The sequence below is a fragment of the Schistocerca americana genome, chromosome 1 (assembly GCF_021461395.2).
Source record: "Schistocerca americana isolate TAMUIC-IGC-003095 chromosome 1, iqSchAmer2.1, whole genome shotgun sequence".
Lineage (NCBI taxonomy): Eukaryota > Metazoa > Arthropoda > Insecta > Orthoptera > Acrididae > Schistocerca > Schistocerca americana.
Genome location: NC_060119.1, coordinates 1,076,117,765 through 1,076,145,152, shown reverse-complemented (window position 1 = coordinate 1,076,145,152; position 27,388 = coordinate 1,076,117,765). Strand labels below are relative to the sequence as shown.

The 27,388-nt window shown below is 39.1% G+C and overlaps 2 protein-coding genes across 2 annotated transcripts in view; both read right to left on the bottom strand.

The window, feature by feature from the left end:
* LOC124596422 (DC-STAMP domain-containing protein 2) overlaps positions 1 to 2,665 on the bottom strand; it is a gene marked incomplete at its 5' end in the record, with an annotated part of 246,176 nt that extends 243,511 nt beyond the window's left edge. The window contains one exon of the mRNA XM_047135557.1: positions 2,589 to 2,665. Coding sequence (XP_046991513.1) covers positions 2,589 to 2,665 — 77 coding nt within the window. The remainder of the gene's footprint in view (positions 1 to 2,588) is intronic.
* Positions 2,666 to 14,860: 12,195 nt separating this feature from the next.
* LOC124549890 (carbonic anhydrase 13-like) overlaps positions 14,861 to 27,388 on the bottom strand; it is a 255,948-nt gene continuing 243,420 nt past the window's right edge. The window contains exon 7 of the mRNA XM_047125273.1: positions 14,861 to 15,502. Coding sequence (XP_046981229.1) covers positions 15,362 to 15,502 — 141 coding nt within the window. The 3' untranslated portion in view covers positions 14,861 to 15,361. The remainder of the gene's footprint in view (positions 15,503 to 27,388) is intronic.

The following is a 27,388-nucleotide window of genomic DNA, read 5'->3' as shown; positions in this document are numbered from 1 at the left end:
TTCAAAATTTTCCCAAATACACACTGCCTTGTCCACAGGAATATGCTCGAAAGCCAGTGTGATGCTGTTTTCTGTTATGTTTTCCTGCACTCCTCACATTGATCTGCTATAGGTGAGTGGTTACCATTACTTAATTTTACAAATTGCTCCATCCAGGAATTTTCAAGAATGCTGTTTTCTGTTATGTGTTATGTGTTTTTGTGCTCCAAGCATCAATTTGCTATATAGATGAGTGGTTACCATTCTTTACTTTTACTTATTGCTCCCTCCAGGGATTTCACTTATTTTCATATAGGCCTATATATTAGCAACTTGTGTGAAAACAGGGAATTGAATTCTTCCATCTTTGTACAAGGTGGCATGTTTGTTAAAGTTTCAAGTTCGCTTCTTGTAATTTAAAAACAATAGTACAGAATACAACTTGACAAAATGCACAAGTTGATATAGGTCTACTCAATAACTGTGAACTTACTTGGTTGCTACAATAACAACAAAACTTGGGCTGCTTACAATTGTGACGAAAACGTTACTTTTTACTGAACAGCCAGAAGAAAACATAATAATGCTCCATGAATTCGAGTTGAAAGAAATTAAGAGGCTTTCTGAAGGTTTCTATGCAACTTCAGTAGCTAAAAAATATACAAAATATCAAGGAATATGGCATACAGAAATAGAATATAAAGAGTTTTGCGCCAGTTTTTGATGTGTTGGCTAACTTGTCGTCGCTGACTAACTTATATTCGTCTTAACCAAGAGAAAACTTCCAGCGCGAAAGTTTCTCCAAAAACATTGAAATTGTTTCAAGAAATTGTCCCTGCACGCTCTTGACGAAAGATGATATGTATGGTATGCTATCTTTGCAGTGCAAGCAAAACGTTTTCAACCGAAAAACTGTAGGGCCACACCCAGCACTTGATGCATAAGAAAACAACGATAAAAATTTCAGATCTAAAGAAAAATGCAGTAGGATGGAATACGAATGTGAACAAATTCATAACAAGTTTATAGGAAAAACCTAATAAGTGCAGAACTGACAGTCGTATTTTAAACGGCAATTACTGGCGAGTAAGCTAAAAGAAATCCTCTCTCAAATATTCTCAATCTGGTATCTCTTTGCTCCATTACCATTTCGACTGGTACCGGTACTTTGATGATAAGTCATTTACTCTCAAATGGGTCAGAGTGAGGAATGAAAAGTACCGTTATTACAATTATAATAATAATAATGTCTCCGAAACAGTTAGATAGCTTGAAGTTACTCGATAGTAATGTCAATATGTCTCTTCCATATTGATTGTGGTTAAGGATTGAAACAGATGCTACTTGACACGCTCAAGCACGGCGGTGTCTGAAGAATTCATCATTAGACAGCAGCACGAGCAATTTCTCCAACATTGTTTTGCAGTAGATGCGTTCAGTATGTTACGTCTAGATAGAGTTTTACCGTGTGTTCTTCTATTTTACGGATAATCTATTAGCGGCTAAGAAACAAATAGACTTTTTTAAAAAATAAAATAAGCCCTTAATATCAGACATACCGCACTTACATTGAGCAACAGTGACGGCAGCGGTCGACGAAGGTGTAAATAGGTTTTTCTCCTTGGTGAATCCTTATTGAATTCAGTTTTTCTCGTTCGTACCGCAAACATTTCTTCCTCAGTCGAACAGCTTTCAGTGAAAACACGAAGTATGACATATAGCACTTTCAATGGTCCATACATCCAGATGAACTATATACCTTTTCCTTCATCCACAGAAAACAATCGGGTAAGATAAAAAAATGAAATTTTGATCTGTGGCAGTAGCTACTTTCACTGATATCGTCAGTACCGACGTTGTGTTGAGTGTGCTACATCAGACAGAGAAGAACTATTCTCTCAACAATCGAAACAGACAGTATTATTGCAGGTTAGCTCGCGAATCATAATGAACGTCACAGTTTGTCTGTCAGTCGAAATTTAAATTATTAACTTATCAATATAACACAACATTGGATACGGTTTGGGGACTCCTAAACATTCGAAGTGCCAATTCAAGAGGAATCTGTGTACGGTACCTAATTTACTCCAACCAGCGCAAAATCGTATCATAAAATACATGTCTACTGACTGTAAGACTACCGTACGCCTACGCATGTCGAAACGACAGACTGTGTAACGAAACTGTATCCTATATTCTGTGTGGTATCCATGTGAGCAGTCCAGCCAGTCGGTGGAGTAGTATCTGCGATCGAACAGAAGGAGATCAGTGTTTAACGTCCCAGCGACGAGGTCATTAGCGACGGAACACAAGCTCGGATAGGGAAGGACCCACCCTGGCATTTTCTTAAAGCGATTTAGGGAAATCACGGAAAACCTAAAAAAGTATGGCCGGACGCAGGTTTGAACCATCGTCCTCCCGAATGCGAGTCCAGTGCGCTAACCACTGCGCCACCTCGCTCGGTCAAACAGGTATTTTGTATTTATAGATTCGAATAATGGACGGTGACCCGACAGGAAAAATTTGAAATTGAACTGGCACTTCGCCATAATGTGGAAAAGTCCCTTTTTAAATATGTTCTGACATGATAAGGATACGAAAGAAAATACCTTGGTTGGTGAAAGGGGTGACACCAACCACTACTGACGTTTCGAAAGTTATTTAATATTCCTTGTTGTTTTAGATATTTTCACATACTCCAGAAAGTGCATTGGGCTCACATTTTTCAGCTGTATCACTATCAGACATAACGACATATAAAATATGTCCACCAATTGGCGACTGCAGAGATTGGTTCAAATGGCTCTGAGCACTATGGGACTCAACTGCTGAGGTCATTAGTCCCCTAGAACTTAGAACTAGTTAAACCTAACTAACCTAAGGACATCACAAACATCCATGCCCGAGGCAGGATTCGAACCTGCGACCGTAGCGGTCTTGCGGTTCCAGACTGCAGCGCCTTTAACCGCACGGCCACTTCGGCCGGCCTGCAGAGATTGTCCAAGACGCGATGCACACTAGCGACTGCGACGGGTCGCTACGTGACGTCAGAAGTTGCCTGCTGGCGCATGCGCAGTTCGAGTTTGGGATGCGACGCGCCACTGTTGCGGCAGCTGCCGCAGCACTGCACCAGTGAGCAGTGATGCGACGGAAGACGTACGGCTGCCAGAAACATATCGAGCCAGTCAAGGAAAACTGAAATAAGCCACTCACAGGATGTGATGCTCTGTGAGCTGGTCTCGCAACATCCTTGCCTTTACGATTTGAAGAACCCTAAATATAGAGACACTATGTTCAGAGATAGAATTTGGGAAGAAATTGGTGCACAGTTGAAACTGGCAGGTGAGTGAAATATATAATATTTTCCCATTAATGCAAATTTTTCAGGCCTGTTATGAAAATCAGTATAATCCATGCAGATGTAGAATTAGAATGATGAAAATGAACTTGAAGGTCAATTTTCGCATTACTCTTTTTTGTGACGATAAAAATTGAAAACGGCAAGTACATTATAAAATGAACAATCTAAAGTACAACGAGAAAGTTACATTTTACAATACCTTCACTTTGAAAGTAAACGGTAAATTGGTGTCTTGATGATACCTTCTAGTTGTGGAAAACCACCACCAGATTGTTGTACAGTTTTCTGTAATCAATAGATGTTCGTTTTTGAGGAAGGCGTTTCTCAACAGATTGCGCAAACAGTATGCTGCAGTAAGTAATTTGTCACATTCACTTCAATTCATTGGTAGAAGATGGTGCTCAAAAAACTTGTGCCAAAAGTGCACTACTGTTTTACAAGGCCCTTCTGGTCTGACACAGTTCACAATTGAAATTCGTCTTTTGTAAATCCTGGAGTCATCTTTTGAGTGCAGCTTGGCAAGATTAAATGTTCGTGTCATCCATAACGATGTATGCTGTCAGAATATAAGAATATGGAAGTTCATTTGGATGGGAATAAAGATTCAGTCGGCTATGAAAGTTGCCTTAGCTTGTTCCAAAAGTTTCTGCATGGGAGAAACTGACAAGTATAATTTGGGGAAATTTTGTGAACAAGCACGGACATTATTTCTTCCACATTTCTGCCGGTGTATACTGTAGACGTTCAGAATCAAAGTTCTAGAAATGCTTAAGGTGTAACCCTATCTTGTTGTCAAGAACTTGAAACAATGCAATGACGCTAGGGTGCGCTTATTGTTAATAAACTTATCTTTCATTGGAATTTTAGGTGAAATGTGCAAAAACAGATGGAGGAATATTCGGGACTCGTATCAGAGAAATAAACGAGAAAGAAAGCTTGGAACAGGTTCAGATGCCACCAGCAAAACCAAGAAAATGGGTTCTGCTTGATCACTTGGCTTTAAGAAACCTACATTTCGTGGCATTTTAAATGAAATTGTCAAGAGCATATGGAGAAATATTAGTAACTCATACCGGAGAAATATGACATAAAATGGATTCATTAGGTCCAAATGTGTCAGCGAAACAAAACAAATGCATTCTCTATCGTGTGATGACCACACAATTCTCGTTGCGCGTCGACAGAACTGGCGGCTAGTCGCGACGCTCCCGGAGATATATGAGCCCAAATCTCGGAAACGGAGATCGATATCATTCTGATCTCAACTTTAAAAATAATTTCGATATGTTAGCTTCTTTTCATCGGCAACTATGTATGACCTAACGTGAACCATACGTAAAGTAGCCAGCGACCACATTTTTCACTGTACACAATTCAAATTTTATGCAGTAGGTTACTTGTAAATTAAGTATCGGAATAACTGTGACGAATATCGGAAAAATAGACACCTCATTATCAACCTGTGATGTGAAACTGTAAGATACGCAAACATCAATTTTTTTTGCCTTTTACTTTCCTCACAATTAATAGAGAAGTAATATACAGCGAAAAAAACACGCAAAACCGGAAGAGATACTTTTCAATTTTTTAAAGTAAAAGGAGAATCTGTATCGAAAAACTAACTCTGGGAGCCGATGTAACTTTGTTGCATTAACATACAGTATTTTTTACAGCAAGAAAATCGGAATTCTTATTTTTCTTATGTATTTGAATCCGCCGCCGCCGACCGGAGCTTGGGAAACAGCGACGACTCCAGTCGTGTTGCGGCCGTGTCGCCGTTTGCCAGGGTGGGAAAAGAGGAGGGGGCAGCGTCGCAGTCGCAGCCAACTGTCGCGTCTTGCACAACGTAACTTAAGATGATCAAAATTCTAAAACTAGCATTTTCGGTATACCGGTAACTGATTTGGTTAGTCTGAAAATGTTTCGTATCCCATCCACTAATTTTAACAGAAAGTATTGAAATCTAATTTATCTCAAACATTTAATTATTATCACTGTAATGAAGGTTACTTCGATACCTAAACGATATGCACAGGGCAATTGAAGATTCCTATGACAGTCTTCTAGGAGTTGTAAAGGAGACTAAGTTTTGATAAGCAACCCATGTCCGGAGATGCACTGTTTGGATGTAATATCAGTTTGAGGATTGGATCACTTTCAAATCTCCCACTTCGCGTACGCACACAGCTGAGACAGTGACCTCTGACATGTGTACTGTAGAATCACACGACGCGGGCAATGCTTCGAGTATTAAAATAAAAGGGGCGTTCAGAAAGAAGCGAGCCGGAGGCATAACTATAGAAACCAGTACCTGTATGTTAGAAGTATTGACCCTGGCTGTTGAGACACTTGTCCCACTTTGACACAAGGCAGTGAATGGCTGTATCATGATATTCCCGGGTCTGCGATGTTAACCAGGTCCGCACGTACAGCTGGACGTCGTCGTCCGAGATGAAACGGAAAGGCTATCCTGATGTTCTTCTTTGACCAAGATGGCCCCCTTCTGATTCAATTCCTGCAGCACGAGACAACAGTGAATGCCCAGCATTACTCGCAAAACTTGACCACCCTTTACCAAGCAATAAAATCAAAACGACCAGGCAATCTCACCTGTCCTTCTCCGCGACAATGCAGTCTCATACGGCCAACACAGTCGCGGTTCTCGGCCAATCTCCATACGGTCCGGACCTCTCACACTGTGATTACGCCATTTTTGGTCCCCTTAAAAATGCTCTGAGGAGCTAACGATTCACCTTGGACGACGACGTCCAGCAGTACGTGCGGAACTGGTTAACATTGCAGCCCCGAAGATTTTATGAGAGAGCCATTCACCACCTTGTGTCACAGTGGAACAAGTGTCTCAACAGCCAGCGTCAATATTTCTAACATACTGGTATTGGTTTCTGTAATTATGCCTCCAACTCATTTATTTTTGAACGCCCCTTATACTTGTACTCGGGTTCTCTTCATGCAGACGAAGGACGTCTTCTACAAAATCGAGTGCAGCGCGTCCGTGGAGTACCACAGACAATCCTCCTAGTTTCAAACGTATCAATTTCTCACAAGCATTGTTGCGATCAGAGGAAAGTGTTAAGGACCTCAAACAAGAGAGACGGATCACAGCAATCCGTTAAATGCGATGTCGCTTGTAATCGGTCGCTACCCTTGACACCCCACACACGAGCGGTTTGCCAAGCAATTTCGACCAGTATTATGAACGTCACTGCATTGAGAAGTTCTGCCACGGAACATGAACTGCTGTATTTAGCAGCAGTTGCAGCTGATTTCCTTATCCCAGGGAATACTCGCAAAACAGAAATTTAAAATAAATAGGAATTATAATTTATGAAGCTTGTTTTGAAACGCTTTTCTTTGGAATTGTAGATTACTTTACAGAAAATATTACATTTTCCATTGAGACAATATGGGTCGTGTACGTCTTCCTAGTGTGCCAATAAAATTCTTTTATATTTATCAGTCCTCAGTTCCTTTTTATTCATTAGTCTTATAATTTAACTCCAAGTACTTACACAATTTATTCGATGTATCTGTAGCGATGGTGTCAATAGCGTCACTACTGATTACCGTAATTCTTGTTATAAACTGAATGAAGGAGAGTTAGATTATATGAAATGACAAGAGATTAGAGTGTAACTGTATGACAGATGTGCTCTCAACATTTAAACTGAAATGTCCTCTGTATATTATAGTAGGTATGTATACCATCTCGTTTAGAAGCTAAAAATTTTAATAATGCGTATAATTATTTCGAAAATACGTCAAATTCATAAGAGGGAGCCCATTGTTTTCCTGCTATGAACTTCCCATCAATTCTCCTTCTATAGCACAAGCTGCAAAATACTAATCACTGCAAAAAAGGAGAGAGTATCTTGCAATACTTCTTAATAAAAATGGCAACTGCAGCTTCCATATCACTCCTCAGAGTAGTTCGTGGTCCCTTGGTAACTTTAAATTCTAACATAAATTTCTTTCCCAAGTAGGCAAATTATTATTAATAATATAAAAATTATTAATAATAATTTGAGAAACAGGTCGCACATCGCCAGGCAACCAACCAGTCACATCGCAAGCATGAATTGCATGCGATCGCTCGAATTGCCTGGGATTTTGACACGACCAGCGATCAGCGACCGATTGCTGCCATTGGCACGCACAAGTGCTATCGATCGCCCTTGAGACGGATCGCTGCGACGCCGGTGTGTGGGGGCTTTTATGTGATGATGTAATTACAACAGGGACTGACGATAAGTGTTGCCAAACAGCCTATTTTCGGATGGCTCTGGCAATTTCATATTTCTTAAAACCGGAAAATATTCTTCTCAGCCGACAGCCGATTATCGGGCAGATTTCTCAAGCTACTGTAATTTAATGAATTAAACACAATTTAATAATTTAATCAGTGTAATTTAATTAACGTAATTCACGTTGTTATTGAAATATTAACCGTCAAACAAGAAATTCGACAGAGTTTATAACGGAATTTTGAATGGACTTTCAGATAGTAATACGTTGTTTAACAATCAGTATTGTGATTGTTATTGCTTGCTGTTCGATGCCTGATGCAGTAAGATTGCAGCGGGATTGCAGTGGGTTCCTTGAGTAAACAATCGCACTTGCTAAAATATAGCTTGCAGTTGCTATCACAGCCACTCTTATTATCAACATTACACAGACATCAGTCTCTAAGTGCGTTTATTTCAATCTTTTCACTTTGAAATATAAGTCAGTTTTCTTAGATGTGTGTACGTTTCGTTAAAAAATGCCAGAGAAACCTCCATATAAGCAACAATTTACAGAATAGTTGTAAAAAGATGTAGAGGTAAAAGCTGGATTCAGAAGGTGCCGACAGATAGAACAATGGTGTAATGTCGTTTTTGTCAGTGCCTTTCGAGCTGCAAGTATTCAGAACTGAGAGATCATTCTAAATCCGAAAAGTATGTGAAAGTGGCTAAACTATTTTCTCGTGTTAGACAGTCCAAATTTCATCAGTCACAATAGCCAGAGCCGATGCCTGAATGACTTTTATGAGTATGCATTGTGGTATACAGTTTGTTGATCATCTCAGCGAACTGACCAAATGGCGTTTCCAAATAGGTGATCTGAAAATATATCGCACAGAATGGAGTGAAGTAAAAAAAAAGTACTGTATGAACACTTTAAAGTTTAACTGAAAAATTATGTTGGTGAAATTTCGTGTATCATACTTATCGAAGGGAGCAAAAACTACTATTACGAAACAGCTAGGTGTTTGTACTTTTTACTTCCAGAAAACAAAGGCCTTGTAGTTTCAACATTTGTGAAACTGTTCAGAGATTTATTCACATGATGCAAAAATTTGCTGTGTGGAACCCGTAAGAATTGAATTTGCAGAAGACGCCTGGTATAGGCACAGATAATGCATCTGATATTCTAGGAAAAGACAGTGGAATTTATACTCTCCTTAAGCAAGAAATTCCACACCTAATCCTCGCACCATGTTCTTGTCACCCCATCCAGTTGGCCTTTTTTCATTCTTGTAAAGAATAATTACCAACCCATTTGGAATTCATTTGTTTTTCAGAAACACACAACTGATTTCACCGCTGATCGATAACGGTTGGGGGGGGTGGCGGTTGATTTTGTGGACGAGACCAAACAGCGAGGTCATCGGTCCCGTCGGATTAGGGAAGGATGGGGAAGGAAATCGGCCGTACCCTTTCAAAGGAACCATCCTGGCATTTGCCTGAAGTGATTTAGGGAAATCACGGAAAACCTAAATCAGGATGGCTGGACACGGGACTGAATCATCGTCCTCCCGAATGCTAGTCCAACTCGATAAGGCAAAAGGCTTAAAATGATCTGTAAAATACACATTATAATGAGAGTGAGTTGAAGATACTACAAATCACCGCAAACGATGGATCACAGCTGAGTCAGTCTGCAAACGCACGCATTGTCAGCGAGCTCCAATACCGTCTCCTGAAGAATGTTGAAGATGCAAGGTAGCATTTACAGCACCAGAAAACTGTTTACAAAGAATGAAGGACAATAATACACCATTAGCTTTGGAAATAGGTATCAGACCAGCCATTCTGTCTGCTGCAGAGCTTCGGTTGCAGGAAATCAACGATGGGAGTGGGAGATACTGACAGGCGCAGTTGGATTTTGGTCTGAACTATCAAAATATCAGAATGCAAGCTACCTGGAAGCCTTGGTCATCTGCAGAATTAGAGAGATGTTTTAGTGAAATGAATATTGCCAAAAGTTCGTATAGAAACAGGATGGGTATTGGCATACTCAATTTATTCTATTCTGACGATTCGTGCTGTCACAACTTTCAATTTGAATATTCAGCTCTGAAAAAATAGGTAAGATTCGAAACAATTGAATAATCGTAGAAATTTATAAATGTTTATGATTTTCTACACTACCACTCTTTACAAAATAAATATTGTCTGTTTCATAGTAGGCTACTATCCAAGATAGCGTAGATGCAATAGTAAATCGTCCCGCGAAAAACAGTAATTTATTTCATCTAAAGTGCAAGAAAAATTTGCATAAAACTATTGTTTGGAGCCACTCATCGTGTTTAAAGCATTTAGGACCAATAAGCCCATGTCGTCATTGCGGCTTTGCGCAGTGCATCAGACGAGGAAATGTGGGGAACAAAATGTTACAGCTGCATTACATCAAGAGTTTGAAATGGCTAGAAACCACGCTCGCCGCATAGAATTGCAAATGACACATCTCAGCGACAATTTTTTCTTTGGGGAAAGAATGAAAAGTGATGATTACAACAACCCTAAAAATACAAATCGTGTGACACATGATAAATCAAGTTTTAACTTAGAATTAACAAATATATTTCAGCCTCAAACAATGTTAAAAGAAGACTGGAAGCAAAAGGCGGAGAAAAATAGTATAAATACAAACACATCACCTGACACTGAAAAGCTTTATTCGTGCAACTTAACTGTAAGTGAGAGAGACTGCAATCAAAGTCGAGTGAAAAACAACATACGGACTAAATCAAGTTCACCTGCGAGTGAAAAATCAATATGCATTCAACAAGACTATGGTAGAGGGTAAAAACATGACTATAAATACTGATAAAAGCTAAATATTCCTTCATTCTGATGAGCATGGTCGAGGCATGGCACAACGTTTACGTAATGAACATGAACTGGAAGCCAGTGGATAAGTGGAATTGAGAGCACCAATGTGGGAAATAGCAAAAATGAAGAAAAACAGTGGGAGGAAGAACAGTGACAAATTATCATAGGAGGTGGGAATGATGTCTATAGAAATGACCTGAGAAGAGCAACACATACCTCAGAATCATTGTTAAAACTCAGGGGAAAGAAACATGTGATGGTTGTAGGAATTCCACACCACAAGCTTAAAGTTTACCAGCAACAAGGACACCCCCCTATCAGCATCACCTACAAGAGTAAAACTCATACCTACAACAGCAGTACGGAGCATACCCCACCAACTAGCGACACTAGAAAAAGGACCCAAGTACTCTGGTATCGGAATACTAAGAAGTCTACCTAAAAACCTGCAAAATAGTGTACTTGACAATGAATTTCCAAAGAAATTTAAAGACTATCTCATTGAAAAAGAGTTTTACAGTGTTGCAGAATACTTATGTCATTAAATTTGTATATATTGTTACTCATTATCAATTATGTAAAAATGTAAGCTAAAGGGGTAGAAAAATAAGTGGTAATGAATGTTACTACTTAGACATGTAATATATTACGCGTACATTTACTGTACACAATGTAATCTTACAGGATCGAATAAAATTCAATTCAGTTCTATTACCACCCGTGCAACAGGAGAAAGTTTAGCAATTCCAGTGAGAAGAAATTATTAAATCCAAAAGTGTTGGATGCCATTGTTTTTGATGCTTTGTGGTGCTGTTCGATGAGGTTTGTAAATATGGAATGTGTTTAGTAGACTTTTTGTTGTGCATGTCTGCAACTCAGCGTCTTTGCTGTATGGTGAGTAGAATGTATCCTTTTCATACAAGCATTTAACTGCTATTCTACAGTTAGTAAGAAGCTACTCTGTAATTCAGTGGTAAGAGTGAGATTTCATAGAGAACTTCATGACAAATTTGAAATCTCATGTTCCATTTCAGAATTAAATAATATTTTGTAATAAACATAATGAAATTCCTGCAGGTATCACAAAGACTTACGTTGGACACAGTGTTTGAACACTGCACTGCACATAAATTTCAAATAAAAATCAGGAAAACTGAAAATTAGCCAATAGCAAAATATAGCCTTTCAAAAAGGCATTAAGATTGGCTTTGAACATAACAGAATTCTGGATGATAGATAAGTCCTTCAACAGAGGCAGAAAAAAAAAACACATAGGAATTCAGATCTCTCTCACGCATATAACTATTTTCATCTCAAGGCTCTAAGGTCTGGCTGTGACTGCATGTGAGGTAAGCAGTAATCTTTGCTGGACTGAATGGTGTGCCTGTTTAAATTTGTTGGGTGACGTGGGGAGGGATAACTGGATAGAGGGAAGATGCTAGTGTTGTCCTGAGAGCATGCAGGAATATGATGCAGATTCTAGGTGCAGGTTCAGAAGGAAGAAGGCTGTGGTGATGGGGGGGGGGGGGGGGGGGGGGAGAGAGGAGGAAGAGAAGTTGGAGGGGGAAAGGGAAGAGGAGAGAGAAGGGGAAAGGACTACACAGGTGCATTGATCAGATTGTGTGTGTGAGTGGGGTGGGGGGTGGGGGGGTGTAGTACTGGAATGGGAGCAGGGAAGGGGATAGGCAAATGGAAGACCAGGACCAGCAGAGGTTGACATGGCCAAGATGTTACAGAAACGTAGCATTTGTTGCAGAGAGACTACCCACATGCACATTTTGGAAAAGGTGGTGTCAATATGCTATGAGTAGATGGCAAGGGCTGTGAAACAGTAAAAGTGAAGCATTGTATGTTGTGTGCATGCACAGCAACTCGGTGATCCAGCCGTCTCTGGACTGCAGTTTGGTGGTGGCCATCATGCAGATAGACAGCTTGTTAGTTGATCCACCCATTTAGAATGTGACACAGTGGTTGCAGCTAAGTTTGTGGACCACATGGTTGCTTTCACAGGTAACCCTGTCTCCGATGAAAGAGGTGCCTATGATGGGAATGGAGTAGTTGGTAGCTTGAGGATGCGTGAGACAGGACTTGCATCTAGAACTATTGTTGTGGTCTTCATCTAAATATTGGTTTGATGCAGCTCTCCATGCTACTCTATACTGTGAGAGACTCTTCACCTACAAATAACTACTGTAACTTATATCTTTCTGAATCTCCTTACTGTATTCATCTCTTGGCTTCCCTGTACATTTTTTAGCATCCACTCCATTCCCCCCAATTCCCTACAATACCAAATTAGTGACCCCTTGATGTCTCGGAATGTGTCCTATGAACCAATCCCTTCGCTTGGTCATGTTGCGCCACAAATTTCTTCTCTCTCCAATTTCGTTCAGCACTTCCTCATTAGATACATGATCAACTCATCTAAATTTCAGCATTCTTGTGTAGCAGCACATTTTGAAAGCTTCAATTCTCTTTTTATGTAAACTGTTTATTGTTTATGTTCCACTTACATACATGGCTACACTCCAGACGAATACCTTCAGAAAATAATTCCTTACACTTAAATCTGCATTTGATGCTAACAAATTTCTCTTCCTCAGAAATGCTTTTCTTACCATTGCCAGTCTACATTTGACATCCTCTCTACTTCAGCCATCATCAGTTATTTTACTGCCCAAATAGCAAAATTCATCTACTACTTTAAGTGTCTTGTTTCCTAATCTGATTCTCTTAGCATCACCTGATTTAATTCGACTACATTCCATTACCATTGTTTTGTCTTTGTTGATGCCCATCTTATATCCTCCTTTCAAGATGCTGTCCATTCTGTTCAATGCTCTTCCAAGTCCTTTGCTGCCTCTGATAGAATTACAATGTCATTGCAAACCTCCAAGTTTTTATTTCTTCTCCCTAAACTTTAATTCATATTGTGGCGGAATACCACTGTGGAAAGAGTGGAGGTATTTCTCATTTCATGGCACAATGAGAGGTAGTTGAAAAGGGGAATGGGTGGGGACGATATTTCTCATTTGAGGGCATGTGAAAGGGAGTTGAAACTCATTGGCTGGGCTGTATGGAAACCACTTTATGGTGCAGAACAGGTGACAGCTGTTGAGGTGGAGGTATTTTTGTTGGTTGGTAGTTTTGATTTGGTTTTCTTTTGTTTGTATTAGACAACTTAGTATAAAGACACACACAACTGTTTGTATTTTTAGTTTTTTCGAACTGTGGTCTACAAGGATCATTACTTCTGACTTCGTACGTGCATCTGACTGCATTCTTTTGTCAAATGAGGACAAGTTTTGCTCTTGGGGAATTCCCTCATAACAAAATGATGTATGTCAAGTGGACGTTGAAAAAGGTATATTTTACACTGAGCAATAGCCTAGCATTTACTCAAGGCCTTAGTTTGCTTAACAAATATGCATCACATTTTAACTCTTAACAGGTACAAAACTTAGATGATAATTTTGAGTCGAGGTGCAGTCACTGCCATTATCTGCAGTACATAAACTGAAGAGAACACTCACATTTTTTAATGATTCATACACAGTGTGTTGATTTGGAACCACTTACTGGCTGCTCTGAGGTGATCCCTGTTTTTTTTTTTTTTTTTGTTTCAGTGCTCAATTTTTTGCAGCTGCAATAAAATTGATACCATCCATGTAGTATGTGGATTCACACAACATAATACTGGACAAGCCATTTACAAATATTATGAAGAGTGAAGATCCAAGCAAAGAACACTGTGGCATGCCCTGGATGATATCCAAGACATTTGACCTTGTATTGCTGAGCTTTACAATTTGTTTTTTGTCACTGAGGTAGGATCTGGTCAGAGATAGTTCTGAGCCTCTAAAACCACAGCAGTAAACTTTTCTAGCAGGAGTCTATAGTTTTTGATTATAATTTTCACAATAATTGTACAAAATGCCTTCCAACATGCACTCTACATTAACTTATGGAGTATCTCTTTAGATGTGGATGAGGTGTAAATGTACTGATTCTTTTAAATTACTCTAGTGTAGAGAATAATGTGAAAGTTATGCAATAAAAAGTCACTTCCATTTAGTCTTGTGGCAAATAAATCCATAAAACATTGTATCACAGATGTACGGATTAAGATTTTTGCTATTTAACATAATCTGTTTCTTCACTGAATCATCACCACTTTATAAATTCTTTTACTAGCAGTGAATAACAATCTGAAGCTGGTGCAGGTAGGCTACTTTTCATGGAAAGATGCGGTGGTGATGGTGGTGGTGCTAGTATTAATAGTAGTAGTAGTACTGGCAGCAGCAGCAGCAGTAAGTGATTATTGTACAATTTGTGTCTGTAGATGAGTTATGATACTGGAAAGTTTCTGAGACAGGCTTAATTACATCTGAAGGAAACATAGATCCCATTTTTTATTGTACAATATATATCAGAATAACAGTAAATACATTTACATCTGGTAACAAAGTTTATCAATACATAAATCAGCACTCAACATATTATAAAATCACTATACACAAACTTTTATAACCTAAACATATTTATACTATAAAACCTTTAAATAACAGGCCCATTTCTAGCATCATTCTGTCACTTTATGCTAAATATTTATAATCCTTATTTTACTATCTGGCTTTAAAATCTTCACATAAGCAATCCCCTATGTTAACAAAAACTCTGACAAGAATACATAACAATTTTTATTATGTATATATATTTCCAACAAAAACAAAAATAGAAATCTTCCTGAGATGCTAACACTAAAGAACAGCCTTTACATTAAACTCTCTCAAAAGTTTTGTTGACATAAAGTAAAATATATTTCAGTAACAGCTATAATTTGGTGATGTCAGTAGAGAAGTTATTTATTTTTCCCATTTCCCACACCACTGCAGAAAAAGAAGACTTAAAGTGAACCACATTCTCGAAGCTGCCTATTGCCAAGTGGCACAGGAGGCCTGTAATTTTTCACTACAAGGCCTTGAAGTTCATCACAAGGACATTGCTCTCCTGGTCCATAACAGCGCAGACTACGAAATGCTGAAAGCTGTAATAGAGGATAAATAATAAATATAAAGAAATTAACACTTAGTAAAGTAATGAATGATAAAATCTGCCACACGACTAAAATTACTTACATACATAAACATGCATGCTCTTACAAGCATGGAAGGAAAATTAGCAAATCCATTCTTTTGTAAATATACATTTTTTGTGTTTTATACATCCTTGAAGGTCTCATCACTATGGATCTATGGAATGAAGAATAGATCTATCTATCTGTCCATAGCTCACATGTCCAAACAAAACTTCTGCATTTTTTTAACACAATAAATTTTTGAAGCCTGATGGTCAATAGTAGTCTCTACTCTTAGATGAAAGTGTTGCAAATCCCTATAGCAGCATATTATTGCCAGTACTTTAAATTTAGTGTAAGAGATTGCCACTTATAAGAGAGGTTGCAGCAAGGCACACGACATTCCTTCTGTGTATCACTGATAATAGTAGAATGTAGGATTTTAGAAGTTAAAAAAGAAATAATATAGTAATAATACAATGAAAAAAAAGCAGTTACAACTGTATTAACTAAACAAATGCTTTTGTAGCCTTATTTCACAAACTTTATTATTACTATATGACACGTATTGGGTAGTAAGGTCATTTATTATTGGCAACAATATTCTGAAGTCAGTGGATAAAGCTCACCAAGTTTTTACAAGCATTCAATCAGGATCTATACCAATAGTCCCCTAGACAACTACTTCACAACAATGAGTACAATTTCTGCTGTTATTCACAAGAAGTATTGTAACTTGGAACATACGAACCAGCTGTACTGCCAGTGTTGTTACATTCTTAACTCATGCCATGGAATTCTGTTAACAGTATTTATTTTGTCTCCTAACTACATGAACATTTCCCAACCTCTACAACAACCTGATCACTTCCTGCACCTTTCTAAACTTCAGTTTCTTGCTGTATTGTTGATGTCCTAATGACCACCTGTGCAAAACTTCTTATGCGCACACTTCTATCAAAGTCTATTCCAGCCTCATCACTGATTCAACTTACTTGATTATAGTGGTGGAGGGCCCCCTTATAAATGATGTATACAGGATGAGAAAACTAAGATATGCCTCCCAAAATATATCTAGAATAAGTCAAGGTGTGGTTTCTGCTAAGTTATAGTGGGCACTATGGTGAGTTTTCTAACACATGAAAGTAGTTTTTAAGGTATATGGCTGCCAGAATGACACTGCTTTTATTTTTTAAATGGAACCATACAATTTTTTCCTTAGCATTGGAAGGAGCCTTTGAGGAGAAGTTCAGTAACTTACTGTATAGAATCTGAGCTGCTTATGGTGGTGTGACTGTTTTGCCACACCACTTATCTTTTTACTATTTGATCAAGATACACACATTATGTTTAAGTCTTCAATTAGTGCTCTTTCCACTGCCACAAAAAAGTATATAGTTCCATTAAAACATTAAAAAAAGAACTCTTTCCTAGTTAGGGTGCAATAAATATTAAAAATTACTGATGCACATCAGTAAATTCAGCACAATGTCTGTTATAGCATAGCAAAAAAAGCACCCTAATAGAGTTGTTTGGGGTGTATTTGGGGTGGCCCATCTTAACTGCCACATGTTATGTGCAACTTTTCTTCAGCTTTCTATGCCTGCATGATGATTGTTGAGTATAATAAGTGGTTCTCTCAGTAATAAGTGTATGCTGCAGTGAAACTCGTAATAGATGAAAACTGTGTGTCACATTGGGTCCATAAACTTTCATATGAGTTGTAAAAAAAAACCATTAGGAGGTTGCTAAGCCTTTCACCATGATGATATTTCTCTCAGCAAAGCTTTCCCAGCAAAGTATGCAGGAGAACATCCTAGTCCAATCAGTGAAGGAAAATCAGGGTAAAAATTCATACAGTCACAAATTATTGTACAGTCATAGGCAGGTGTGCCATGAACAACGTGCTAAGAATCCTGAATGATGGAATGGGAGCAGGCATGTGGGCAGATGATTAAAGGTCACTTTATGGGGGCAGCTGATTAAAGGTCACTTTTTTGTTATTCTTCAATAATGCCAAAATCACAGCTTTTGGTGAAAACGTTTCTTGGTACAAAACTAAAATACATTAAATTTCCTACATAAAAAGGGTACCATTTTTTCTGGGACTAACAGTTTCCACATTTCAGGGGAAATAAATTTTGCAGATTATTCAAAAATAGCAGTTTAGTCGTATAAATTGTTAAATGAAATGGGTTAAAGACAAGTATTTAATGTGTGTAACACACAATGATGCAACAGAACTTCATTAAGGAAAAAATTGTGTTATGGGGGTGTGACGGGCTGGAGGGGGGAGGGGGGGGGGGGACAGGGACAGATGTGTGACGGAAGGTAGAGTAGATCACCAGATTGTGGTCATGCACTCCCTTCCTTCATAGATCTGCAAACTGAAGAGCGAGCAAGAGAGTCCCCATCTCCCTACACAACTAGTCACAAAAAACAATGACAGGGTGTTTCGAAAGTTATACCAAACCTCAACCTCCAGTAGGTGAATATGGATTGGGGCTAAGGAATGAAAGAGGAAGCCACCTGGAAGAATTTTGCACAGAGCATAACTTAATCATAGCTAACACTTGGTTCAAGAATCATGAAAGAAGGTTGTATACATGGAAGAACCCTGGAGGTACTAAAAGGTTTCAGATAGATTATATAATGGTAAGACAGAGATTTAGGAACCAGGTTTTAAATTTTAAGACATTTCCAGGGCCTCTGACAATCTATTGGTTATGAAATTATAATTACAGATAAAAACAGGTACAGTGTTCTGTCGAATAGTAGTGATGCCTGCAATAAGGATATGCAAAACGCTAGTGAAGTGATGCAAGACAGTGAAACAACGTCCGAGTGGATAAAAGTGTCGCTAAAAGGTAATCCCTTGTCCACTAAAAGAATAACAAACTCCGTAAAATCTGTCACATTTTGCGATAAAAACAAATACGACATTTTGCAACAAAGTGAGAATACAAATAAACAAAAACCGACGTGTGTGACAAAGAAGAAAGAATCAAAAGTCGACGTCTTTGGAGACAGTCACACCAAAGGAATTTCTCAAGAACTGCAAGTAAACAGTAAATCAACGACAGTCACAGGCATGGTTAGACCAGGTGCTGGTTTCAAAGAAGTGATGAAAAACATCGTAAAATATAACTATGACAAGCAGGACAGTGTTGTAATCTGCGCAGGAGCTAAAGACATTTACGAAAACAATGCTATGAAAATGTATAAACAGCTCTTGAGTCTTTCGCTAGTACTGTCAAATACAAACATTTTACTGGTGAACTTTACCCACAGGCATGATTTACCTGAATGGTCATGTGTGAATAAGGAAATTCACAGAATTAATGTGAAACCTAAAAGTAGTTGTAGGCTATTCAGCAATGTGAAATTAATTGACTCAAGCACACTTGACAGAGAATGTTTTACGAAACATGGGCTTCACCTTAACAGAAATGGAAAGGCCAGGTTAGGAAACTTAATAAGGGAATCAATTAAATGCAATTACAAAGTGACAGCCACTGAACTGGGATGGTATAAATCTCCAATAGCAAAACACCAGCAAAAACAGGAGCAGCACGCAAATGGACCATCCAAAAAACAGTAGCAGCAGAGGAACCTACTACTGAACCAACATAGCAGCAGCAGAACTAACAACAGAAGCAATAGTTACAGCATCAAAAACCAACCAACCAGAATCATTAGCAGTCACAGCAACATCAGAAGCAGTAGTTCCAACATCAATAACCAAGCAACCAGAATCACTGGCATTCACTGCAACAGCACACAGCAGCAGCAGTGGTAATAGGAGCAGTCATCACACCAGAAGAATGCAGCCACCCTTGAGAAGCCAGGATTTTTGCTGGGGCAAAGCCGTGAACAACAGCACACAACAAGGAAAGAGATAAATGCTTGCAAGCAGAGGAATCTACAACAAGGATTTTTGGTACCCGGCCTCAGTTACAAGACTAACATAAGGCAGATACCTGTAGATACACCAACTTCCAAGTCTAACTGGCAACAGACTCACCTCCACTGTCATCAACAGAAGAATAACCATGCCACCAGCCCATCTAAAGGATTTTTTAGCATCAGGTCTAAAGGGAAAGGTGCCACCAAGATATGTGAAAACAAATGCCTAACAGTGTTTCACCAAAACATTCAAGCCATAAAGAACTAAGCACAACAGCTAGAAGTAGAATTGGAAAATTTTGATAGCCAAATTTTGTGTATCACTGAACACTGGTGCAAAGGGAAGGAAATTGAACACATTGCATTAGCCTCATTTGACCTTGCATGTTACTATAGTAGAATTTCAATGAATGGTGGAGGTTCATGTATCTATGTAAAAAAAGGTATGTCATTTAAAGTTAGATATGATCTTTTAGATCTAGGTGAGGACAAACATTTCAAACTTTCCGCTGTTGAAATAATAGGACCTGGCATAGCAAAAAAATTAGTCATATTTTGTGTGTACCGCTCTCCCAGTGGAGACATTGATATATTCTTCTCAAAACTGAATCAAAGCTTAGACAAGGTTTCTGGACCAAAAGCATATGTAATTATCTGTGGTGACTTAAACATTAATATGATGAAGCCTGATAAGGCTAGCAACATATATGTGAATATTCTAAGCTGTTATGGAATATCCTCCCTTGTTAATTGTCCAACTAGAATAACAAAAGAATCCTCCTCATCCATAGATCATGTAGCTACAGATATTGATAGTAAAAAATGTCATATTGTTGTCCAAAACCTGGGCCTATCAGACCACCTCTGCCAGATCTTAAAAACTAACATTCATGTAGAAACTCCTCCTAAACTTTGTACATACAAAAGAATGTTTTCCAAATCAGCCCTGTATCAGTTTAAATCCCAGCTAGAATATGAAGATTGGAGGGAAGTCTATGCAGAAACCAATGCAAATCAGAAATTTATCAAGTTCATTTCAATTTTTAAACTCAGATTTGAAGAGATGTTTTCCAAAACTCTTTATCAAATTAAAACTACAAAGAGAAATCAATGGGTGACTACAGGTATCAAAAAAATCCTCAGAAACTCTTAGATATCTCAACTCCATAAAAAATAATCAATCTAACCCAGAAGTTCTGCAATTCTGCAAAAAGTGCAGGAAAATATACAGAAAGGTGTTGCTAGCTGCAAAAAAACTTTCAAACAACAAAATATTACTTGAAGCTGAAAACAAGAGCAAAGCAGCCTGGAACATCGCCAAACAGGAAACATCTAACTGCTAAAAAGGACTTCAATTCACATATTAAAAACAAAGATGTACCAGTAGGTAACCTTAAAAAATTAGCTGATTTTGTAAACTCATATTTCAGTAGTTTTACAAAAAAATTACAGCAGAAATTTCCAGGTACGTATGATTTACCTACTCAGAACCAGCCAACAAACTCAATGGTGCTCTTGCCAACTACAGAAAGGGAAGTGGCACTAGTAGTACACCAACTAAAAAATAAAACTTCAGTAGGACTTGATGAAATCCCAGTCTGCGTAATCAAAGATTGTATAGACTCCATAAAGGGCCCATTAACAGACATAATTAATGAATCTTTCGAATATGGATACTTTCCGGAGTACCTAAAACAAGCAAAAGTTATACCTATCCTTAAAAACGGAGATGTGGAAAATGTAGAGAACTACAGGCTGATCTCTATACTGTCTATCATTTCTAAAATAATAGAAATACTAGTCAAAAAAAAAAATGCTAAATTACCTGAATAAATATAATCTTCTTTCCAATGACCAATTTGGTTTTAGGCCCGGAAAAGGCACACAGTCTGCTATAGCACAGTTCACTAAAGTAATTTTAGAAGCACTGGACAAAGGTGAAAATGTAAGTGGTATCTTTTTAGACTTGTCCAAGGCCTTTGATACAGTTGACCACAAAATCTTACTTCATAAATTAGGGCAAATAGGAATAAGAGGTGTGACAAAGAAGTGGTTCAAATCATACTTGGAAAACAGAGTTCAACGAGTTGAGATATCACAAGTTTCAAACAATTCCCTTATAAAACACCTGTCTGACCCAGAAAATGTGAATATAGGCGTCCCACAGGGAAGTGTATTAGGCCCAATATTGTTTCTTATGCACATTAACGACTTCCCACAAAGTATCGGACATGGAGAAAAAATACTTTTTGCTGATGACAGCAACATAGTAATAACAGGTGAAAATCCAACACAACTGTCAGAAAGAGCAAACGAGGCTTTCAATGATGTCCACAACTGGTCATTAAAAAATAAAGTAACCCTAAATGTAAAGAAAACTAACTATATTAACTTCCAATTGAACAAAAAACACAATGCCACTAGAATAAAAGTTAATAATAATGAATCAGAATGTGTAACAAGTACCAAATTCTTAGGGATGAATGTAGACAGCCAACTGAAATGGACAAACCATGTCAACATTTTGCCAAAGAAATTATCCACAGCATGCTATGCTCTTAGAATCCTTGCACCGGTATGCAATAATACCTGTCTTAAAATAACAGCTATGGGATCATGTTTTCGGGAACAAGTGCCAGTAACATACAAACTGTGTTCAAAGTACAAAAAAGAGCCTTAAGGATAATAACAAACAGCAACAACAGGGCCCACTGTCTAGAATTATTTAGAAAGCTAGGCATTCTAACTGTTTCTTGTGAGTATATCTTTCAGAACATAATGTTCATTAAGAAAAATCTCAAAATGTACAACACAAACAGCCTAATACATGACCATGAAACAAGAGCTTGTCACCACCTCCATCTAGATAGAAAGAACAAGGCAAAGACGCAAAAAAGTATATTTTATAATGGGATAAAACTGTATAACAAATTACCACAAGAAATTAAAGAAATAAATGAGCCCCTCACTTTCAGACAAAAGCATAAAACCTTTTTAGTAAGTAAAAGTTGTTATACTGTAAAAGAATAGTTAACATAGATGTAGATTATTAGCAACATATGACATCCATACAATATTTATTGTTCCACCTATGAATAAATAAATAAATAAATAAATAAATGAACTGGAGATTAAAACTGAAGAAACTGCAAAAAGGTGAGAATTTAAGGAGATGGGACCTGGATAAACTGAAAGAACCAGAGGTTGTACAGAGTTTCAGGGAGAGCATAAGGGAACAATTGACAGGAATGGGGGAAAGAAATACAGTAGAAGAAGAATGGGTAGCTTTGAGGAATGAAATAGTGAAGGCAGCAGAGGATCAAGTAGGTAAAAAGATGAGGGCTAGTAGAAATCCTTGGGTAACAGAAGAGATACTGAATTTAATTAGTGAAAGGAGAAAATACAAAAATGCAGTAAGTGAAGCAGGCAAAAAGGAATACAAATGTCTCAAAAATGAGATCGACAGGAAGTTCAAAATGGCTAAGCAGGGATGGCTAGAGGACAAATGTAAGGGTGTAGAGGCTTATCTCACGAGGGGTAAGATAGATACTGCCTACAGGAAAAATAAAGAGACCTTTGGAAAAAAGAGAACCACTTTTATGAATCTCATGAACTCAGATGGAAACCCAGTTCTAAGCAAAGAAGGGAAAGCAGAAAGGTGGAAGGAGTATATAGAGGATCTATACAGGGGCGATGTTCTTGAGGACAATATTATGGAAATGGAAGAGGAGTATATAGAGGATCTATACAGGGGCGATGTTCTTGAGGACAATATTATGGAAATGGAAGAGGCTGTAGATGAAGATGAAATGGGAGATATGATACTGCGTGAAGAGTTTGACAGAGCACTGAAAGACCTGAGTCGAAACAAAGCTCCGGGAGTATACAACATTCCATTAGAACTACTGACAGATTTGTGAGAGCCAGTCCTGACAAAACTCTACCATCTGGTGAGCAAGATATATGAGACAGGTAAAATTCCCTCACACTTCAAGAAGAATATAATAATTCCAATCCCAAAGAAAGCAGGTGTTGACAGATGTGAAAATTACCGAACTATCAGTTTAATAAGTCACAGCTGCAAAATACTAATGCGAATTCTTTAAAGATGAATGGAAAAACTGGTAGAAGCCGACCTCGGGGAAGATTCAGTTTGGATTCCGTAGAAATGTTGGAACATGTGAGGTAATACTGACCCTACGACTTATCTTAGAAGAAAGATTAAGGAAAGGCAAACCTATATTTCTAGCATTTGTAGACTTAGAGAAAGCTTTTGACAATGTTGACTGGAATACTCTCTTTCAAATTTTGAAGGTGGCAGGGGTAAAATACAGGGAGCGAAAGGCTATTTACAATTTGTACAGAAACTAGATGGCAGTTATAAGAGTCGAGGGGCATGAAAGGGAAGCAGTGGTTGGGAAGGGAGTGAGACAGGGTTGTAGCCTTTCCCTGATGCTATTCAATCTGTATATTGAGCAAGCAGTAAAGAAAACAAAAGAAAAGTTTGGAGTAGGTATTAAAATGCATGGAGAAGAAATAAAAACTTTGAGGTTCGCCAATGAAATTGTAATTCTGTCAGAGACAGCAAAGGACTTGGAAGAGCAGCTGAATGGAATGGACAATGTCTTGAAAGGAGGATATAAGATGAACATCAACACAAGCAAAACAAGGATAATAGAATGTAGTTGAATTAACTCGGGTGATGCTGAGGGAATTAGATTAGGAAATGAGACACTTAAAGTAGTAAAGTAGTTGTGCTATTTTGGGAGCAAAATAACTGATGATGGTTGGAGTAGAGAGGATATAAAATGTAGACGGGCAATGGCAAGGAAAGCGTTTCTGAAGAAGAGAAACTTGTTAACATCGAGTATTGGTTTAAGTGTTATGAAGTCGTTTCTGAAAGTATTTGTATGGAGTGTAGCCATGTATGGAAGTGAAACGTGAACGACAAATAGTTTAGACAAGAAGAGAATAGAAGCTTTCGAAATGTGGTGCTACAGAAGAATGCTGAAGATTAGATGGGTAGATCACATAACTAATGAGGAGGTATTGAATAGAATTGGGGAGAAGAGGAGTTTGTGACACAACTTGACTAGAAGAAGGGATCGGTTGGTAGGACATGTTCTGAGGCATCAAGGGATCACCAATTTAGTACTGGAGGGCAGCATGGAGGGTAAAAATCGTAGAGGGAGACCAAGAGATGAATACACTAAGCAGATCAGAAGGACGTAGGCTGCAGTAGGTACTGGAGGATGAAGAAGCTAGCACGGGATGGAGCAGCATGGAGAGCTGCATCAAACCAGTCTCAGGACTGAAGACCACAACAGCAACAACAACCAAACCTTCCACAGTTCGCCTTGTGCCAGATCTGTAGAGTGTTCTACACTGATTCTTAGTTATCCTGAATGGCAGTTGTAGTGTTCTTTCAGGATAGGCAGCTTCCCCCACCTTGAGCACCGCTCGCTTTTCAGTTTAGAGACAGATCATATCTAACCAGCATTTGCTATCCATTTCTCATATGTGAGTAGACAAAATAACTTCACTGAACTTGTGTTTGTACAGTGGAGTTATTTTCACTTTCCACTTTGCAATCCATTGTTTACATAGGTTGCTTTGGTCTTGTCCTGTCTGCTGTCAGTCAACTGTACTCAGTTCAGCTTCTGCTTGGTGTCACATTCTCTTCTGCAAGTGATCCTTCTGGCTTTTGGTGTAAGGTGTTTCTCTCCTGGGCTCTGATATCCGTGCGGGCATTCGGCCACTCAGATATAGTATAGGTGACAAGGAAAAAGGTAGATGTTGAGTAGTATAATGCTAAAATAGTTTGCCTGCTGGAGCAAAAGCAGCAGCAGCTAATGCAACAGCAGCAGCTTCAGGTGGACAAACTCTGAGCGCATAAGGCCACTTTGCTCCATGCCTCAGCCGCCCTGCAGTCAATGCCACTATTCATCCCTGCATATGTTCTTTCTTCTCCATAAATTGGTGCCTCTGTCTGACCTCTGTTGACTAATTATTATTTCCAGAAATATCATGTGGTACCCTCTAGGCTCAAGTTTCACCAACACTGTGAACAACATGAACAATCGTACCTGTCCTGGGCCACAAACTTCAAATGTCTAAGCCACAAATGCAATTTCACTTGTCCCAATCAAAGCTGCAAGGCTTTTTATGTGGACTCCATGATTTGTGGTGGTGTTTAGCTGGAACCCGGTCCTGAGAACCATGCACAGGATTTAAAGTAGATAACCTATTGTTTGAGGATGTCTTGCACATCACACACTCCTTCAGACTGCACACATTGCTATGAATGATGCACGGTGACGCCATAAATTTCTGCGATTAACATGCCACCATACGTTCCACCCTATGTCACAGACATTGGGCAATCTGCAGGTTCCAGCAATGTTGCAATTCATTGTTATCCGATGTATCCACGGTGTCTGAGTGTCCAATTGCACCTTGTCAGTGGTCCTTCAAGCCTGCAGTGATTTTCCGCTCACTCCCGAGCAGATTGTATGGATTGCCGGGGTCCTGCATGTGCTCACACTCTTTGCTCAGAGTGTCAAAGCTGCACATGCTGCTCCCATCCCACCCAACGAGTGCAGTAGGACACTGTAAATTCACTGCAGTTGCCCCGCATACTGGTCTCCAATAATGGGCCACAATTCACGCCATCTGCTTTCTAATATTTCTGCAAGGCCAGTGGCATAAAACATATTTGCAGCCCTCCATTCCATCCTTCCTCAAATGGTGATGTGGAATGTCTCAGTTGGACCTTTAAGCAGCAAATAAAAAAAAATTTTTTAATGAAAAATGTGTCGTATCCTCTGCCTCTATGTCAAACTTCACCCTGTTTTTGAGCACTTATCAAACCAAACCGATTAACAGCCATAGTGCTATTGAGCTCCTCTGTGGTTGGCAACCACAGACCCTGTTCCATCTTTTGATGCTAACCTCTTCAGAGACCCCCTCCCACCCCTCCCAGTCTTACGTACTTGACAGAGCTATGCAGGCCTGACCCTACAGCTGTTAGAGGGCGCAGTCTTACCGCAGCACTGTGCTTGCAGCATGAGTGCGCCACTCGTCTGGCCACATGAATACACCAGCCAGTGCCATGTGAATGGTCAGTCAGTTCTGTTCTTGCATCTGATGTTGCCAGTTACTATCATTGCTGTACTGAGACTTGTACACCAGTGGAGACCCATGGGCTGCAGGTTACCTCAGTCCAAACACAGAAGGGGCTCAAGCTGTACTATCACAACCCGCTCTGGCCTCCAGTAGAGGTGTTACCACCACCACCACCACCACCACCTTCTCCACTTCCTCCTGGTGCCAATGTGGTGCCAGCCTATGTCTCCACACTGTTGCACCAGCAATTCCCAATTCCTTCCACATCCATGTGGATTGGTGGAACACCTTGGCACACCCAGCACCAACTATGCCTTAATGGACACCACTGAACATCCTCCCTTTCTGCAACTGGCTGTCAAGGAACCAGATCTTCAAACATGACTCCAGTCTACCCCCATGGCATTGTCTGGGGTGTTTCCAACTACGTGCCTGTTTCAGAGGGGAGGATATGGTATCTGGCTGCACAGAGGTTGACTGCCTGCCAGAGGAAATAATCCTAGATGGTTTCTAGAGGGCACAATCTCACCACAGCACTGCAATTGCAGCATGAGCAGCCACTCATCTCGCCATGTGAATTCTCCAGCCAGTAGTGTCCCTTGTGGCTGCTGTAAATATGGCCACCAAGTGAACAGTCAGTCAGTTACATACTTGCATCTGATGCTGTCGGTTACTGTCACTGCTGTACTATGGACTATTCAATAATAACCTCGCTTGGCACTTGGTCTGGTCATGATTCAAATTGTCTTTCTCTTTGCTCTTGACCATTGATATTGTTGTAGCAAAGGTTTCCACTTTGCACTTGATTGTTTGTGGGTTGCTGTT